The 20,417-nt window shown below is 41.8% G+C and overlaps 1 protein-coding gene across 4 annotated transcripts in view; it reads left to right on the forward strand.

Annotated features, from left to right (window-relative positions):
• Positions 1-17,495, forward strand: part of LOC106808771 (kinesin light chain 1-like) — a 28,732-nt gene extending 11,237 nt beyond the window's left edge. The window contains exons 2-17 of one of the 4 annotated variants that reach the window (XM_014811619.1): positions 821-1,166; positions 1,517-1,626; positions 3,146-3,264; positions 3,559-3,646; positions 3,946-4,047; positions 5,302-5,385; positions 5,528-5,617; positions 5,855-5,954; positions 6,295-6,344; positions 7,987-8,054; positions 8,335-8,443; positions 9,345-9,380; positions 10,889-11,029; positions 14,548-14,672; positions 16,389-16,440; positions 16,645-17,495. In XM_014811619.1, coding sequence (XP_014667105.1) covers positions 821-1,166; positions 1,517-1,626; positions 3,146-3,264; positions 3,559-3,646; positions 3,946-4,047; positions 5,302-5,385; positions 5,528-5,617; positions 5,855-5,954; positions 6,295-6,344; positions 7,987-8,054; positions 8,335-8,443; positions 9,345-9,380; positions 10,889-11,029; positions 14,548-14,672; positions 16,389-16,440; positions 16,645-16,719 — 1,695 coding nt within the window. In that variant the 3' untranslated portion in view covers positions 16,720-17,495. Of the gene's footprint in view, positions 1-820; positions 1,167-1,516; positions 1,627-3,145; positions 3,265-3,558; positions 3,647-3,945; positions 4,048-5,301; positions 5,386-5,527; positions 5,618-5,854; positions 5,955-6,294; positions 6,345-7,986; positions 8,055-8,334; positions 8,444-9,344; positions 9,381-10,134; positions 10,666-10,888; positions 11,030-14,547; positions 14,673-16,388; positions 16,441-16,644 lie in introns of those variants that run through there. The other 3 variants (XM_014811620.1, XM_014811616.1, XM_014811618.1) reach the window with 3 other exon arrangements.
• The last annotated feature ends 2,922 nt before the right edge of the window (positions 17,496-20,417 follow it).

Below are 20,417 nucleotides of genomic sequence, written 5' to 3' on the forward strand. Positions count from 1 at the left end.
GACACTAACCCACACACACAGGACACACACACGCACGCACACACACACACACACACACACACACACACACACACAGCACACACACACACACACACACACAAACACACACACACACACACACACACACACACACACACACACATACCCACACACGCGAACCGACAGAGGCACTCACGGAGAGTGCATACCTCCGAGCATGTACATGTATGTGATAGCTAGCTCGCTGCTGGCACACAGACGCCCTAAGGCGAGCTGCTGCTGACTGGACGCCCTAAGGCGAGCTGCTGCTGACTCGACGCCCTAAGGCGAGCTGCTGCTGAATCGATCGCGGCGAACACTAGTGGCTACACACACACACGAACACACACACGAACACACACACACGAACACACACACGAGACCGATTACATTACCTCCTTGGCGGAGAGGTAAATATATATACATACACATATATTGAGTATACACACTAAGCACAAGCACACACACGCACGCACGCACGCCACGACTTGTTTCCGTCGCCGCAGGTGATGATGGCGCTGGCGCAGCATCTGCACGCTCACTTGTTTCTGTCCATGCTCACTTGTTTCCGTCGCCGCAGGTGATGATGGCGCTGGCGCAGCATCTGCACGCTCACTTGTTTCTGTCCATGCTCACTTGTTTCCGTCGCCGCAGGTGATGATGGCGCTGGCGCAGCACCTGCGTGCTCACTAGTTTCTGTCCATGCTCACTTGTTTCCGTCGCCGCAGGTGATGATGGCGCTGGCGCAGCACCTGCGTGCTCACTAGTTTCTGTCCATGCTCACTTGTTTCCGTCGCCGCAGGTGATGATGGCGCTGGCGCAGCACCTGCAGGCCGTCGAGGCGGAGAAGCAGAAGCTGCGCGCGCAGGTGCGCCGGCTCTGCCAGGAGAATGCGTGGCTTCGCGACGAGCTGGCGACGACGCAGCAGCGGCTGCAGCACAGCGAGCAGAGCGTCGCTGCACTCGAGGAGGAGAAGAAGCACCTCGAGTTCATGAACTCTATGAAGGCGTTCGACGGCGACGCGGCGCACGGCGGCGGCGGCGGCAGCGGCGGCGAGGAGGCGACGAAGAGCGATACCGCCGCGAAGGAGGAGCCGCTCGACCTCGGCTTCCCTGAGGAGGAGGAGGAGGAGAAGGAGAGCGGAGACAGTAAGTGGCTCCTGCGGGGGGCACACGTACTCGCCCACGGGCCAATGCTTTCCTGTTTTATTTTTGTAATGTAAACATGTTATTTAATATTTGTTGTCACTGTGTTTAGACGTGTGTTACATTATTGTTGGTGTTTGTGTGTGTGAGTGTGTGTGTGTGTGCGTGCATGCGTGCGCGTGCATACGTGTGTGTAAGGGAATGCCAGTTTCATGCTTGCTATTGAGCAATTATGTAACTAAATATATCTATATACTTAAACTTACCGACTGATCCTACACCTTATGCTGTCAGATCCTAGTGACTTCTCGTTAAGTTAGTTTTTAACAGTGTGTGTGTCTCTGTTTGAACAGTGGGGCAATCAATGGGCTCCAGTGTGATGTCTGCATCTGCAAGTCAGGGATACGAAATCCCGGCGCGACTACGCACGCTTCACAACCTTGTCATACAGTACGCCTCACAGGTGAGTGTCACCTTGTTGTGCCTGTATCTCCATGTTATCCTACGTCTCTATCGCTTACGTACGTCTCGTACGTTCTTACTCTACTTTCTAGCCCACCTTTTGTATTAGCTGAAGTATTTGACACTTCTGATGAGGTGATGGTGCACCATGCAGGGTTTTCTTCAGGAATTTCAGAAGGCATATCGGGCAATTCATCCCTGATTGTATCCCCCGCGACGAAGTCGGCGGGGATACTATGGTTTCATGTCTCCCCAGCCGCCGCCGCTCGGTTCACCGCAGAGAATTTCCCTTCCGCTCTATAACTCGACCCTTAATTGACCTAGCGCGACCAAACTTGGTATACTTACACATCTTGGGGAGAAAATGTGTCGCGTACCAAAACCAGGTCACCGCGACCTTTATTTGACCGTGACATTGACCTTGATCATATTTCCCTTCCGCTCTATAACTCGGCCCCTAATTGACCTAGCGCGAGCAAACTTCGTATAATTACACATCTTGGGGAGAAGGTGTGTCGCGTACCAAAACCCCTAGGGTAACCAAATTTCACATACTTGCACATCTCAGGCAGATGAGTTGTGTAACAAACCTTTGTCTTTGTGACTTATTTCACTTTGCCTACCTTGTACGTCCTTACGGAGATATTTCATTCATACTAGATCGCGGGGGATACATGTAGTTGGCGATACCTGTTATTTCTAGTTTATCTAAACTATCTATCTGCTAACTATAGATTGCATAATGAATTTTGGAAAGTGGTTGGGAGCCTCCTTATCAGTTAAAGGCATGCTAGGCCCATTGATTATGCACTGTTGACGAATGCTAGAGTAACTGGCACCTTGTGTAGTTAATAAGTACATAACCTTATAGCCAAACGCGTATTAGTTTGTCCAATATCACTGCTGGTTACATTACAAGCAAGACTTGAAATTGGTTGTTGATATTCATTTACGTGCCGTAAATGTCATCCAAGAGTCAAGCGATGACGTAAACATTTGTGTGGCCGGTATGTTTTGGACGCCTAATGAAATGGAGGTGTCAGCGGTGTAACCGGTAAAACGGCTACAGACTAAACATGGAAATGGAGTAAAACACACGTACTAATCATGGACGCACATGGACAGCCCTGACAAAAAGTTCCTTATCACGAGCGTCCGTGTTTACGAAATCACTGATGATAGCATTGCGCACGGCCGAGCATGCGTGCGAAAATGTCCGGTGCACTATAAATCTGTATCACACCCGCTTTACCGGCAGCGGTTTGAAACTGTAAACAACTGATTTCTTGGACTGCGGATTTCAATTAGACATTTCTTAGTAACCAGCAGTGATATTGGAGAAACTAATACGCGTTTGAATGTAAGGTAATGTACTTATTAACTACACAAGATGCCAGTTACTCTAGCATTCGTCAACATTGCATAATCAATGGGCCTAGTATGCCTTTAAGTAATAAAGTTAATAACCTGCCACGTTGTGCTAACCAGAAGGTTTCTGACCCAGATTTTATTTGACCCAGGGTCGCTATGAGGTTGCTGTGCCTCTCTGCAAGCAGGCATTGGAAGATCTAGAAAAAACAAGTGGGCATGACCACCCAGATGTCGCCACAATGCTCAACATATTAGCACTCGTGTACAGGTAATTCCTTGTGATTCATAGCATAACTTGAACCATAATGATGGACTAAGGTATAATGTTAGTATTTGGTATCGGCTCAAGCCTCTGTGTTACATGAGCATTTTGGTAATGAGTGTACATGAGAAATAGCAGATAACCAATCTTGTTGCACTGTACAGAATGTGTATGATTTGAAAGAAGAGTGATATGGTATGGTAAAGTACTGCTTAAAGTTGGATTGCTTAGCCTAATCAAAAGTTTACCAGGAAAAGTGTATGTATTTATAATCAGTTTCTTCTCTTTGATATTCTCCAGAGATCAGAACAAATACAAGGAAGCAGCCAATTTACTAAATGATGCTCTGTCAATTAGGGAGAAGACTTTAGGAGAAAGCCACCCTGCTGTGAGTTCCCACTATGCCCCAACTATGCCCCAACTATGCCCCATAGTAGACGAACCAAATTTTTCAAGTAACCAAACCCTTAGCATCTATTTGGTTGTACTAATTGAATGGTTCTTTGTTTCTTGGGATGTGTTCGACAAGTGGTGTCTGGACTGAAGTAATAAGCATATTACTACATGTTGGTACTCTGCTCGTGATTCTTGTTAGGAGTAATGTATTGTGTAGCTTACATTTATTTGCACAGCTCACTTATTTTGACTGTTCATTATTATTCAATTTATTATTTTTATTGCCTGCAGGTGGCAGCAACGTTGAACAACCTGGCAGTTCTCTATGGCAAGCGTGGCAAGTACAAAGAGGCAGAGCCACTCTGTAAGAGAGCGCTTCTAATCCGTGAAAAGGTGACACACTTACTCTGCCATGCTGCTGTGGTCTTATGGAGGCTCAGTTCTAACATCCTATGCATGGAGTTAGTGATGTGTGATAATAAGCCTACACACAACGTTTATTAGCTCACCTTAACATCGTCAAGATAAGCTATTGCCATGGGTCGTCGTCCGTCGTACGTCCGTCCGTCCTTCCGTCAACATTTGGCTACGGTCAACGATAACTCAGGAACCGTTTGACCCACATGTTTGAAATTGCGTATAGTTGTTACTGCTATGGGAGAGGTTTGAACGTCCTATTTTGGAGCACGCCAGTCGACGTACTTTCGAGCTACGGCAATTTTTTGGCAAAAATGGAAATTGCCATTAGTCAGTTCAGGTTCAACGGATTTTGCTCATTTTTGGTGAATGAATAAGGGCTGGCCCCAAAACGTATTACAGTGGTTTTGATATTTAATATTTTTTTATGCAAATTAGGTAGGTTTTGGCAATTATATAGCATATTATGTTATAGACACGCAGATAACAGGCTGTGGTGTCACACTCGTCTGGTTCGTTTTACAAGATTTCATTGACAATATCTTTAATGCAAAATTGGTATTTCCTCTCCACCCTGCCGATAAAACGTCTATATTAGAGTAAAGTTTTACAAAACATGTCGGAACGCAGCATAACCTATTTGTTTCGAACGCCATCGCTAAGAAACATCAAAGCGGGTATAGCGCCATCTACCGTCACAAATTGTGATTCATTTTGGTTTATAAATTATTATTGCGATATACAGATGGCAACCGTGTGCTACCGCCTAGAAAAACTCTTACGAAGTAAACACTTCCATGCAACCAATTAACCTTTGACAAAAGTTGTGTTATGGGCATGGAAACACCATTGTCATGTGGTATATAGCAGCTACGTGGAATAAGCGTATCCTCTCAATCTTACACGTTACACATCGGGAGCTTCGCTTTTAGGCAGTGCCTAAATCTGAATATTATAAAAACGTTAAATGGCGATCATTTAGGTGTAACGCCACCACTCGCCCACATCTCAGACTTTCACATCTCAAACATTTATTTTCACATAAAAAATTACACATAATTATCAAGAGTACATAATGGGAGTTCTCCCATATATACTCTTCGTTTCTATAATGTACGTCGATGGTTGCTCAATTAAAACTGACTTCTTCTCACTCACTCATTTGTGTCCTTTTTTGTGGTGAGCTACAGTGTCATTGACACTTTCATTACTTTTATTGTCGTTTGGCAGGTGCTAGGGAGAGACCATCCAGACGTTGCAAAGCAACTGAATAATTTGGCATTGCTGTGCCAGAATCAGGGAAAATATGATGAGGTATGCAGACTCCAGTTGATAGTTGACAGTATGTCGTTCAGGGACATCACATTGAAAATAATGATTAAATAGAGATGTGCAGAACGACAATAGAGTTTGTAATCAATTGCCAGAAAGTAATGACGTACCATTCTATTGATAGGTGGAGACCTACTACCAGAGGGCACTAGTGATCTATGAAACAAAACTGGGACCAGATGATCCAAATGTTGCGAAAACGAAAAACAACTTGGTAACTTATGCTGTAAACTTGAATGAAATGCTATACTTTGTACCACACAATACTATTAAAGTTTCAATGCATTTACCAATTTTAATGTCCATTTTTTATGTGGTTGGATCCTGCCTGCCAGTGCATGTACTGCCAACTTGGGACATCTTTAGTGACAGTTAAGATCTTTGTGGAAACATTGAGGCAAGAAAGAATGTGGTTGTTGAAGTCTGTACTTGGAATTGTTTTCTCTTCTAGGCCTCAGCTTTCCTGAAGCAGGGCAAGTACAAGCAGGCTGAGGTTCTGTACAAGGAGGTGCTCACAAGAGCACATGAAAAGGAGTTTGGATCATCTGATGGTGAGTGATAGTAGGGTCATGACAGAGAGTGACCCTGTCTGTGATTGTGCAATTCCACTAACTTGTTCTTAACTTTGTGGTAAGGCGTGGTCAGTGTTAATTATTCTATTGTAAGGCTTTGTCCGTGTTGATAACTATTTTAATACGGCATCAATTTTGGATAACCTGTTGTAAGGCTTAGTCACTGTTAATACCCGTGTTGTAAGACTTGGTCAGTGTTGATAATTCTGCCGTACAATTCTCTTGGGAGAAGAACTTGCATAAGCATTAATGCCAGGGTGCTGGTGTTTATATCTCTTTATTTCTTACCTCACATGTCAGTGTCATCTTTACTGAACAGGTGAACACAAACCAATTTGGAAGGTGGCCGAAGAACGAGAAGAAAACAAGGTAAACCAAGCAGTTTCGGTTTCTCTGTACTTCACTTTAAATGAGCCCTTAAAAATGTTCCCATATGCAAGTAATTTGTAACAAAGGGCAGTAAAACCCATTATAGTTTTGATTTGATTAATTTAACTATAAGCAAATAGCAGCATAGCCTTGGAAAGAAACTTTAAACACGAGTACTATTGTAGTATTCTCTAAAAGGAAATTCCAATTCGAAAATGCCATCCAGAGGCTTTTTAGGCTTGTTAATGTTATCACTACATTAACATTCTTATCTCAAACTAGTGTGCTTACCCAAAGCTTAAATTCCTACCTACAGAATCTAATGCTCGAGGCCCAGTTTGTCAGAAACAAAATTATTCTTAAGATTGGTCTTAATTTTAATGTTTTCTCTTAGACTGAACCCTGTATACACTGTGTTTGATAACTTGTAACTTTAACATGTTTCTGTCTACGGTCTATGAGAATAACAATTAGATTAGGACTAATGTTACGACTAGTTTTGTTTCTAAAATCGGGCCTCAGGCTTCTGTCTTGTGTTCAGCACACTTTAACCTGGGATATGTACCATGTATTTTTAGCTCACCTGACGAAGTCAGATGCAGCTTCTAGAATCGCATGAGCGTTCGTCCGTGTGTCCGTGTGTCCGTCAACAGTTGGGCACAAATCTTAACCGCTCGACGTACGGTCACGATATTTGGGACGTCGGGGGGGGGGGGTAGTCGTGAGAAGGACTCTGGATGATCAATTTGGGGTCAAGGGTCAAAAGTCAAGATGTGTCAACGGAGGGAATAGGGAATATTCTCTTCCTTAACTTAAGGTATAGGAGGAAATACCAGAATCAATGCGCGCACAAAATCTGAAATGGCTGCTTGACCTATGCTCTTAATATTCGGTGTATAGTGTGATGTGCAGGAAACCATCACCAGTGCGAAATTGGAGGTTCACAGGTCAAAGGCAGTGGGGGAAAGGTCAGATATCAGACATTTTCTGAGGACATGCCTAAGGACAGAGTGAAAACTTTTTTGTTCAGCGCTGACCTACCATTTTATACACTTTTGAAAGGACCATGAAATGTGCTTTTTACTGACGTGCGAAGAGTAAGTGTCTGATAAACCTTTTGACCCTCAAGAGAGGCGTTAAACATGGATTTGTTTGACTGTTAACAAAGGACTGGGAAATGTGTTTGATGGTACTTGTGTGATCGTGGAAGACTTTAATTTCACAGTGAAATTCTGCATGCAAAACTTACTTGAACAACGTTTACGCGCCTTAAATCATATATGAACTTCATTCTCTATATGATATTCTGTACGTTAGGAATAAAATGTTAATAGCACTTACGCAAACGTCTGTTTTTGATTAAGGCCAACTATAAATAGGCCTACCTCGCAGGTGGGTGGCTGATAGTATCACAGCATGGGCTAAACGAAGGTAGCAACTAGTTCGGATCATCTATTCCCTGCACCTAGTCTGTATGCACGCCATCTATCGGAACAGAGTGAGAAGAATGTCCCGGCAGGATAGGTCAAATGTACCTCCGATCAGCCCAGTCCCTCTGCGGCTCTTGTTCTTGTTATGAGTCGATGCATTGCTGATTGCACCTTCATACGACTCTCTCATTCTGTATTGTATACTGACACAGGGCAAGAATAAAGACAATGCACCGTATGCTGAATATGGGGGCTGGCACAAAGCTGCAAAAGTTGATAGGTATGCTGTATTACACCTGCCAAGAGTACCATAGATTCTTACATCTGCTATGCTGTGAACCCATCTATTGGGATACTAAGGACCAAATCATGGCATGACTGCGTTGAGCGCCGATGTGCTGTTGCCAAATTCGGTTGTTTGATGAGTTTTTTGCTTATTTTCACAATTATGTTAGACAGGAACCCTTTGACTGTGCCATTTGCTGTTCATTCTTTCTTGCATAGGCTAGGACCATCTCATTGTAAAATGTGTCAACTTGTCAAATGATGCTCTCTTGTAGTCCGACAGTTATGACTACGCTCAAGAACTTGAGTGCCCTCTATAGGAGACAGGGAAAGTATGAGGCAGCAGAAACTCTTGAAGATGTTGCGATGCGGTCGAAAAAAGAGGTAGGAAGACTTTATTTAGTGTTTGCAAAATGTGTGCTGTGCTTGTGGATTTCTCAGCTTCTACATTAATACAACTAGGTGGTCTGGTGGTATGCAATATATACACATATATAATTAGTAGGATCTTTCTTATATCTTCTTGGGCTAAATATAGAGTAGCTGTCACTTCAGGGGCATTAATTACTAATCTGTAGTTTGCAGTGCTGTGCGTAGGTTAGGGTATAAAGTCTAAAGCAATGGCAAGCATGTTGTTAATGCATATAGCATAAAACACGACTTTTTCGCTTTTAACTCGTGTGCACTATGGACAATGGCATAACCAGTAGCTATAGACTACTGACGCTTTCTGTTAATGTTGAGTCAAATTGGCATAACTAAATCAAATAACAAAGTCCTGCTTTTTATTTACATGGTTGAGTACATTAATTTTCCTATAGTGGTGGAGAACTTTTTGAAATATATTATATACCAATTATCCTTTATGAATTTGTGAGGTTGTGCAAGACCAATTCTATATTTAAACTTTTGGTCATTGTGGATACAATGTGCTGTAATCGTAATTAATGCCCCAACTCGTTCAATTTGTCCCAAATCGGTTTACGTATGTTACGTATAGAAGGAAAGCACGGAAAAAGAAAAGAATAATAAGAAAAATTGATGGCAAAAACTTTTTAGAATACTGTACATGGGATGTGTACTGCGCAATGTTTTTTTTATATGTATATATTCAAAGTTAAATCTAATTTCTATTTAAAAGCTAGTAGGAAACATTTTTCTTAAAAATCCTAGCTGTGTGTGTGTGGTACGCAAACCGATACTGTGTTATAAGATACCTTCAATGAGTGATTTTTTATACACAAGATATTTAGATTACTCACAACTTATTTATGTACACTTGCAGTATACTGATCTCTCTCAGCGCTCGTTCCTTTATCAAGTATGTATCAGTGGGCTGCATGTCGGGTGCATGCAGTCTTTTGTACACAACTATACGTTGTTAGCTGCATGGTAGATGCTTGCTTGCTTGCTTATCTGCTGATGCTCTCACAGGCTGATGGTCATACACACGTAGCAACAAATAACGGAAAGCAGTGTGTGTGTGTGGGGGGGGGAATAGACGGAGAGGGTGGCAGAAAGGGGAGAATGATTGAGGAAGGAAGGGAGAATAGGCGAAACGGGGACGAACAAATAAAGGTGAAGCAGAGATTATGACACTAGAGCTGCCAGTTTTTCTGCCCTACTAAATTCACATGTGAATATTCATATTATGAGGGTAAAGTCGAGAAGCCATTATTGTTGTCCTATTTATATATGTCTGCGATAAGCAAATCAATCAGCTCACTCGAATGGAGTATATTGAGAAGATTCAGCAGCTATATTGATGGGAATAGTAGTGACAGTATGATGTTTGTCTACAGATTTGTTGCTAGGTGAGTTGGTAATGTTCCATCAGCCTATGTGGCACCAAATTTCCTAGCTGTACAACTACAGTGCAGTGCAGATGATGTTACACTAGTCCATATGTAACGGGGCTAATGGGGAAGCAATGGGAATGTCATGAAGATTAAGGTGGGGTGTTGAAAAAGGATGAGGCATGTGGACTAGTTACTCACTGTGTACTGTGCTGTGGACTGTGTGTAGCACCAGCAGCAAGCTACTTTAGCGTGACAATTATTTCTTTACTGTTACAGTTGTGCATGATAATGTGAGCACGAGCAGCCTTTGATGCGACATACCGTTTTCGTGTGTACAGGATGTGGGACATCACTAACACCTCTGTATTCTTCTACTTCATCTCTTCTTTGTTGGTTCCTGCCACTTCTCGATTGGCTAGTGCATGGTACTAACCACGGTGCGGTGGAAGGGTGGAGATATTGACAAAACTGGCCACTATTGAGCTCAGTGACTGACTATATGTGGTCAGTCTCTGTTAAATAAGTGCCAACAGTACAGTTAATTATTTAATTATTCAAACAAGCAGCTAATTAGTTGTGCACAGACAGGTAAGGCTGCACATCTACATTCATACTATTTAATTACCTGTTTTTATGTTCTCAACATACAAGTTCTGTCGTCTCCAAATGTTTAACGAAATGGTCTCAACACGTGCGCTTTGCAATGCAGCAGGGTGTTATAGATATCGAATTCCAACACTAGGGAGTATTGCATCATCTCTTGAATGATTATGGAGTTGAGCTAACCATTCGAAGCTCACACAGCGTTAGATGGTGACGTTGGATCGGAGTGTCGTTGCGCAGTCATTGGGAGAAGAATCGGTGGCACTCACCGGTGGGCACGTAGGAAGTGAACGGGGTAGATGATGGGCGTGAAGAGTGGGTGGTGGCTAGTGGGAGCGTCGGGGGAGGGTGGCGCTGCGGCCTGTGCGAAGATATCGCTCGAAGCGCGTGCTGCGTCGTCATTGTACGGTGACCGTTTCTTCTCTAGGCGCTCGACATGGTGCGGGGGTCGACGAAGGTCGCTGACCTGCTCGCCTCCGACCCAGACAAGTCGAAGAGACGTGCTGACGGCAGACGACGCGACTCGGACGGCGTCGCCTATGAGCGCGCGGGTGCCGAGGGAGAAGGCGTGAGTATTGCCGTTACGCCCGGATCGCAGTCCGCTGCTGCTGCTGCTGCTGCCACTTCTGCGCCCAAGAGTCGGTCCTCTACACCCACCGAGCAGAAACAGAAGAAGCGTTTCCTCAACCTCTTTTAGTGCACGCTCGGACGGGTACTAGTCGGTGGGTGGGGTGTCCCTTGGTGGTGGTGGGGGGGGGGTTAGTGAAAGGATATTTCAAATTGAAAACTATTGTTATTTCTGTAACTGCTAGGTCAGATTGACAGGCGAAGCAAACTAACAGCTGGGCAGGCACAACAGTTAAAACTAAGATAGCAGCTGGACTGGGTCATTGGCTAAACTAACCTAGTGTTCAGGCTAGATGGTGTCTGAACAGACCTAATGGTCAGGCTAGGTGGTGTCTGAACAGACCTAATGGTCAGGCTAGGTGGTGTCTGAACAGACCTAATGGTCAGGCTAGGTCATTGGCCAAACCCGGCTAAAGGCCATATTTGACAATGCTCTAGATCACACTATCTGAGGTAAAGGTGCTCCTCGCTGTGCCAATATGCATCTGCTCTGAAATTTGGAGACCACAGAACTTTATTGGTTACCTCCGCCAAGGGGATGGCAGGAGGTTATGTTTTCACCGGCGTGTGTTTGTTCGGCGAGTGTTTGTGGGTTTGTGTACAGCCTAACTGAAAAAGTTATGGACGGATTGTCATAAAATTTTCACGATAGGTCAGAAATCGCCTAACTTAGAATTGATGAGATTTTGGTGGTGATCCGGATCCAATTAAAATTAATTAATTAAATTTTAAGGATAGGTCAGAAATGGGGTAACTTAGAATTGATTACATTTTGGTGGTGATCCGGATCCAATTAATTAATTAATTAAATTTTAAGGATAGGTCAGAAATGGGGTAACTTAGAATTGATTACATTTTGGTGGTGATCCGGATCCAATTAATTAATCAAATTTTTCACAGTGAGAGAATTCAGCTGCCTTGGCGGAGGTCTGCGCTCTCTGAGTGCTCTAGTTATTCATGCATTGCATTAGTTTATGATAGAATGCTTGCAGTACATAGAAAGACACCTACTGCAGAGGTCTACTACATAGAAGTACATCTCTTGCAGTGTGGGTTTGTGAACAAGTATTACCTTACTATCTATCATAGGTGGTTGCAGTCATTAACTGTCAGGATAATGGTAGTGTCACAGCATTTTTAACCATAACTCACAAATACTTCATCAATACCTCTAAACTGTTAACTACTCAATCCGATTTCATTTATAGTTAATTAGATTAGTTTATTAATAGTGTATATGCAAAACCTATTTAAAAAATTATTGTTGTTAATAATATGTGGAATGTTTTGCTTGAAAACCATTATGAACGTAACTAACATCAAAGATGTTGTGGCCGCAAGTATAAACCTATTTAAAATTTACTTATATAATATAAACTGATAATGAAATTGTACTGTTTTCTGTTGGAAAACTAAAACCTGCATTTGCCAATGGGAAGTAGCTATAAACTTTGCCAATTTCTGGTGACCTTTAAGGAAGTCTCATTTGTAGTATTGTTTTGACACGTATATCTTACGCACTTTGCTTCTATGCACATTTCCTTAAGATTATTGTGTATATTGCTGCTCTTGTCATGTCTGTGTGCGCATGTGTGTCTCTGTGTATAGGTTACAATATATGTATTACTTTTCGTGTCATTTCTTCTTAAAATGTATGTAATTATAACTTGTATTGTTATTTCTCAGTGCATGGCTTTCATATATATATATATATATACATGTTGCTTGCTTGTACAGTGTTAATGATACTTTAATTAATCTATATCCAATTGTAGATGGTTTGATGTTCAACCACATAGTAACGAAAGCACTCCAGTGGGGTAGTCTGTAATAAGCATTGCGTCTTATGTGTGGGTATAGGCATGATATCAATGCTGCTCAAGGCAGCTCTTTTTATTAGACCTAAATTAGTAAGTTACATTTCGATGACGACTTATAGCTGGTAAGTGTATAAATGCTGGCTTGCCATGTTTGTACATCCGGCCATGACTGGTCACCGAGTGCACTGATGAAATAGCAATTTCTCCCCGTTAACAAAGTTACGTTCACCTGCTTTTCTTATCGAAGGCAATCGATTGTTAATTTTTCTTCGATACCAGTAGTAATAGCACCAGGGGTTAACGGGAACTGGTATCAATGAAAATAGCGTGTATCGTGACTTTGTGGTCTTCTAGTAATTACTTGTCAAGTCATTTCTGCTGTTACTTCGCATGAGTGCAAAACGTGATAAACAGTGTTATGCTAGTTGGTACAATACTATTCCTCATAGGGTCTATGTCCCCCAGGGTACTGCCAGAACGTACCCTGGGTACGGTCCGGTATACCAGAACGTACCCTGGTAACTATCTGATATGGTTAGGGTTAGGGAGTAGGCGTAGGCGTAGGTGACATATATGTACCTGAGGTAACTATCTGATATGGTTAGGGTTAGGGAGTAGGCGTAGGCGACTCCCTAGACTCGTTAGTGGAGTAGGTGAGGTACGGTCCAACATATTAGATAGTACCAGGGTACGTTCTGGCAGTACCCTGGGGGACATAGACCCTCTCAGCAATACTATTGAACCTAACATTTTCAATACTATGCTCAAGGGTATTCTGTACAGCTTATTTGTGTTGCTTCCATTCTTTTATATATGGTTGTTTTGTGACCTTTGTTAATGACTGGGTAATTGGAAATTAAGTGATTGATTTTTTTGATTTATTGAGTTCTGTTTAACTGTATGAGTAATATGCAGTTGATTCTATCAGCTAAAAAAGCTGAAACGCTGACTTTCAAAAAATAAATACCCTTACATTATATTTTTCCTTTTTCTATAGCTGATATGTACTTTTTCTTATCCTACCTTAGTCTGATGTCTAAATGTCACAATACTTTGAGCTTTTTGCACCAGTTATTGTTTGCTTTTCATTAGATATCTTAGGTCCTACCAGCTCTATTTTCTATATACATTTCTCTTTGTCATGAATGTCCGTTGTGAATTCTCGTGACATCTTTGCAAAATGTTTTCACCTATCAATTTGAAATAAGGAGCAAAATCCTTCTACAGTGTCTTTTTCTGACGAGCTGTAATCTTGAACCTGTTTGCTCTACATTAGCACTCATAGCTTTGTTACTAGGTGAAGCTGCTAGGGTATACAGCCGACCCACTGTTAATTCATAGGAGTGCAGTAAGTGGCATCTAAAGATTTTCTTGACGCTATGCATTATGCGTGACGGGGTGGAGGGGGCATGCACATTTAAGTACGACACTAACGTTCAGTTACAGTGTCACTACATGTGCGTGCCGACAAGAATGCTGTAAGAATGTGAGGACGGATGCAGCAAAATTCGCCCCGTGACGTTACATGCACTCGAGTCGTCGTACCAGCAAAGTAAAGTTCCTCTATATGAAGGAACTCAGTACAGCAGTGTCTCATGTTGCTACATGGTGTTACAAAATGGCGCATTTCTTTATGCAGCGTCTGTGGCGGAGCGGTTCGTTCTCACAGCTGCGTGCCTCCATCAGACACAGCAGCGCAAAACTGCTGCAGAAGCTAAAGGGCATGGGTGCAGGGGGCGCTACTGGTGCTGATGATTTCGGGAGGTAATTCACATTGCACGATAGGAAGACAGATGAAGAGAGCCGTTTAGGTAGAAGATTGTACTACTAGCTTACCTTATTGCCCCGTAGACGGATTGCACCGCTGATACTCGGAATAATTGGTATCATGTCTTAGTAATATGGTAAGCTTTAGTCCTATCTTCTTCCTTGATGGGATCTATAAATAGAAGTCTAGTCCACTAGAGGTTTGTATGTTCTATTGCCTTTAGAGTGATAGAGGTAACACCAGCATGCACATTCCACTCTGAAAGCTTGGAACTCTTTGTCGTCATTTCACTACAGTGGGACAAGTCATTTACTGTCTCGCAGTAGATGCAATGACTTCAAACTTGACTATGGAATTCCATATTGGTGTCATACCATTTTACATCTGTTCGTTGCATGTATTTCTTGTGAGTTGTCTTTGTGGCGCAAAAAAACGTAACGCTGGCCTCAAGTACATCAGTCTACTGGACAAAGATCAGAATTAAAACATAATACGTTTTTTTAATAGTTTTTGCGTGTTTTAATAGTTTTTGCTAGCCTTTTTAGTCACTATTTTTACAACTTACTTTTGGAGGGAATGCTGAAGCATTCTCGTGCATTGTAGCTAGCCACATGGTTAAGCTTGACCTAGCTTTAGTTTAGCTTAACTTACCTACCACACTAACATTGCAAAGGAGTTTTTTGTTGTAGATTTTTGAGATATTCACTGCAAATTAACAGTAAAAGTTTCAGTGTGCAAAGACTCCATTGAATTTGCAAAACCGATCAAAATGATTATATCAATACTTTTCTTGCAACATTTTATCACCAGGTAAATAATTGGTAACTATTCTGATAGTAGAGCACTGCTGCAGAGGATTTTTGATTTTCAGGGATTAAGCACTAGTAAAAGAATTCGTATGAATGTTTGTAACATATAGGTAAATAGCTGTAATTTAGAAACGCAGATGAGGTTGGTATTTGTGCTGTGTTTAACTGTAGTACATGTGTGTGGTGTGCAGGTACTCTGCATAGACATGACATGTTATTAGGAGTGAATAATAATAGATTATCATTCTATTATTATTATTATTATTCACTCCTGATGTTATGTCAGTTTCCTAGCCTCTGTCCATGAACTGTTTGACACCATAGGAAAATCTCTTAGATGCAACTCCCTCAACCCTCTGTGTATTCTCACATTCAAGCTTGCACCATTTATACTTGCATGTACACAGATTTCCGTTAAGCTCCAATCATCTTCCACATTTTTCTGATATTATTAATTATTAGTACTTTAGTAGAGTTTACACTCACGATACGGGTGCATGAAACACGAATAGCAACTTTGGTGCCAAAGAAGCACCGATATTTGCTGGTAGGCCACTGGTGTTTATACATAATAACGAACCACCACTGATTGCTGTTTGTGTAGAAACACCTCGATATGCTTCCCACAAAGCTTTAGATGCAACCTGCATGCACAACACACCCAGCCTGCCTGAAACAATCCAATGAGTTAACCTGTGATCAAAAATGTGCAAACAAAACTCGCCAATACTTGTGTCAAACCAGTAAACTCCATAAAATCCTCTACTGTGCTGACCCAGCCTAGAATGAATCGATGCAAGTGTCTTTCTAACAATGGGTAAACAATTTTACAATCAATATTACAATTTCTTATCTTCTACTTCGATATGCTCATTCTTATGATTTACATTGTTATTAATGCAGCATGAAAAGGGCAAGTTCACTGTCAGTCCTTAACACTGGCCAAGGAGAGGAGGTGAGTGCAACACAGCTATTCATCATATAAAGGACCACCTGCCACATGGCAGAACATTGATTCCACTAAGGGATAGATGTTTACAAGCAAGAGTGTGAGCGAATATTACAATTGCTTTGTGCAGTTGCTTTAACCAACACTATACCAATGCTTTTCGATTTTTAATAATCCTATTTTTCATCCATTTTAAATTTCGTCCACCAGATGGAGCTCAACAATTATGGTGGCCTACAGAGGGCAGTCAGCACAGAGCGACTCGGACCCAAGGATTTCCTTTGATATATATGAATAGCAGCTCTGTACTTTATATTTTGCTCGTACAGTTGGTATCAATAAGGAGTTTGTACATTCGTTTGAGCTTTGTCGGGTGTTGAGTGTGATCAATACTTTACTGATGCTTTGTCGATGAATTCGCAACAACACACTCAAGCTTGCATATACGTGCAAACACTCGTGTTATATTCACTGCAAAACGTGGGGCAGGTTAAAGTAAGAAGTAATTGAATTTTTCTACATTCTTTATGTGCAAGTGATTTACTTACTGTAATATAGAAAAACACGCCAGATACGTTGTGCACCATTTTATTTTTTCCCCCACCTTTAAATGCTCCCCAACTTTAAGACGTGAAGTTTAAAATTGGTTAAAAATACACACGAGTGTTTAGTGAGATCCATATATAAGCCAGTTCCCTCGTTTAGTTCTAGATTAAATCCTCATGGTATCGGCATAATATCATAACATGTACTGTGACTGGACGTTTTCTATATGTGACTGAGGACTACAAATGCTAGCTGTACTGTCAACACCATTACTGTAAAATAGTGGTTGCCTTGAGGTACTGTGCACACCATGGCATAACCTGGGCATCTACCTTCTTACCCTTGGTTGTATCAATCAGAATATCATGGAGTTATCAAGGTAGGAGCACTTTCATGTGAGCGAAATCAAAAGGGAGGGATGGTGAGGTCGGAGTGAGAGGGTGTATGTGCGTGCGCATGCGTGTGTATGTGTGTGCGTGCGTGCGTGCGTGCGCATGCGTGTGTATGTGTGTGCGTGTGTGCGTGCGTGCGCATGCGTGTGTATGTGTGTGCGTGCGCATGCATGTGTGTTTGTGCGTGTGAGGCCGTCAATCAGCAATTTCGTCCATCGCTAGTCGTCATCATGCTACGCGTTGCAGAGAAATGATGTTCTAGTTGTTTTCAATGCGTATATGTCTGTCTGCTGCAGTTCTGTATATTTGTATGAGATGAGATGACAGCAGGCTGTGTGCCATGAGCATGTATTCATCTCTATGTTCTGGGGGCTGGAATAAATGTGGTTGTTGCTATTATACATTGTTCGTTATTGCCATGGTTTTGATAGTTATTCAATATGTACAGCCGGCTGAAAACTTGGGAATGTGACTCGATTCGTGTGATGTTGATAAAGGAAATTGTAAACGAGATTAAATGAACCAAATATCTCTGTATTCCACAGTACCCATTTTTATATGAAGTGACCATTTTCATCCTTATAAATACGTACACAATACAATGAGTATACATGTATTTTACATCTAGCCTCCAATTGCAACACTACACAGTCACATTCTTTTGTGATCACAGTATCTACACACCCTAAATTTCTAACAACAGTTTCTATACACCTAAGGAAAATCATACTGCTTCTGTTCCATATTTCTCCAGTTTGCATCAGATTTAGGTTCAAACGATCCTTGCAAGATGAGTATGCCAGGTAATTACCACCTGATACTGGCTACTTTCAAGCTTTGGCTATCATATTGTACAACACTCAGAGGAACAAGAACACACCATAACACCGATCTACTGAGGTACAGCCACTAAGAAAACAGTTTTGGATATACCACTAAGCTAGAGTCCAGGTGCTTCAAGAGATATGCTTCCGAACGAAGATGGAATAAATGTGGCATCACCAAAAGTAATTAAACAGACATGCAAGGACACACGAGGCAGGAAAACGACTCAACATAAAGACTGAATGCTGGCTAGACTACACAAGATACAGGAGAGGAAGGAAAGCAACGCCACAATGAATAACAGTCGAACCAGAAGAACAGGTAAAAGCTCAATAGCAGTACATGAAATGCCCTGGAAAGGCCAAGTGCCTTTTTCGTGGAGAAATTAGCCAGGCAAGAAAAAACAAGTATCCACACAAGAATATGAAGAAACAATGCCAAACAAGGAAACTAGCAATCAAAATGAAAATGTTTTGAAGAGGCAGTCAGTATCGTTGAACAGCAATGGAAATGGCGAGCCTATCACTGAAGAGAACTGCTAAGTCATCCACCGCCAGAAGAAGATGCCACTACACCACCTCTTCACAGAAAAATACAATACTGCCATAAGCCCATTAGAAATGAAATCATGAAAGCCATGAAAGAGGTGTAAAACAAAAAGTTCAGATGGTTCCAGCAGAAATAAATCAGGCAGATGCAATGCTGCCAAACAAAGTACTACAATTTATTCAAAAAAATGCTGGAGGAATATATTCATACCTATTGAAGAGGATGACTTATTTTCAAGGTCTCCAAGGAGGAACACCTTAGTAAATTCCACAATCATGACAGGTGGATTATGTCATGTGCCAGGAAATTGTATTGGAAAGGATTGTGGGAGACAATTACACTGCGAAATATTTGCAGCTCCACAAAAATATGGACCAAAACAAATATCACAATCTTCAAACATAATGTCACTATTGTACTACAGAAAAACTCGCATAAGTCGTCATCGTCGAACTCGTTAATTCGCACAAGTCGTCACGGAAGTCAAAGTCCCGATTTTCTCTCATAGTAAATCCATTGGAATAGCCCTGCCTAAGTCGTCATTTATAAGTCGTCATTTATAAGTCGTCATTATATGTACATGTCGTTGCCCTCAGACAGGTCCCATGTAATACAAACAACAGTAATTTCCCATCTGTAAGTCGTCATCATTAGGTCGAACCGACGATCGCCTGTAGATCGCGCAACTGAGTTTAATACGGTTTGTAAATCGTCAAAATGACGATATACCCGCTTAAGTCGTCATTTGGGCGACTTACATATAAGTCGACAAAATGATGACTTACGCGTATGTCGTCATTTTCGTAAGTTGCCACAAATATGCTGGTCCCAAAAGTGTTGTCTTATGCGAGTTTTACTGTACTGTATGGTGTAGAGACATGGGGGGATTGAACAAAAACGCAAATAACACATTCTTCTACAGCTGCCTTATACAAATCCTACGCATCAAAGTGGCTGACAAAACCATAAAAATACACCAGGAACTGTGTGTGAGAACAGGACAAGAATGCACAGTCCCATAGATTCTGCAGAGAAAGTGTAGATCTATGGATTAGGCACAGCCTGAAGAAGACAACATCAAAAATCACTAGAAAATCATTGAGTTAAATCCAGAGGGCGAGAAAAGTTAGAATATGACCGAGGAACTTTTGCAAACAGGACACTGGGGTACAGTATACGCATGGTATTGCACACATAAGCGATTTAGGTAGAAAAACTGCTTGAGGCCTACTACAATGCAAATTTACATATATATAATGACTCCTATTCTATTAGCTACTGGTTTTACAGCAAATTTGTGCTGTCTATCCCGTTGTGAATTGATTAGTAAATACTAGCAAAAACAATTGTGTAAGAATATGAAAATTCATGATCTGAGGCTTTGATGGTCTAAAGATAATTTTAACCTAGAGGCAGTTTGAATGCTTAAACCAGGGGTTCTTAACCTGTGGTCCATGGACCCCTTTGCGGCCCGTGGATGGGCTGTAGGGGGTCCGTGAACCCCATTGTATGCAAATTTTGTGTTCATGTGCTTATGTGCATTTTTCTGGGGAGGGGTCCGTAGCTTTCACCAGATTCTCAAAGGGGTCCATGACTCGAAAAAGGTTAAGAACCACTGAAGTAAATGCTCCCTCTCGGCTCTTAGTAAATGATAATGTCAAAATGTTTGAT

This window comes from Priapulus caudatus, unplaced genomic scaffold (genome assembly GCF_000485595.1).
Source record: "Priapulus caudatus unplaced genomic scaffold, Priapulus_caudatus-5.0.1 Scaffold303, whole genome shotgun sequence".
Lineage (NCBI taxonomy): Eukaryota > Metazoa > Priapulida > Priapulimorpha > Priapulimorphida > Priapulidae > Priapulus > Priapulus caudatus.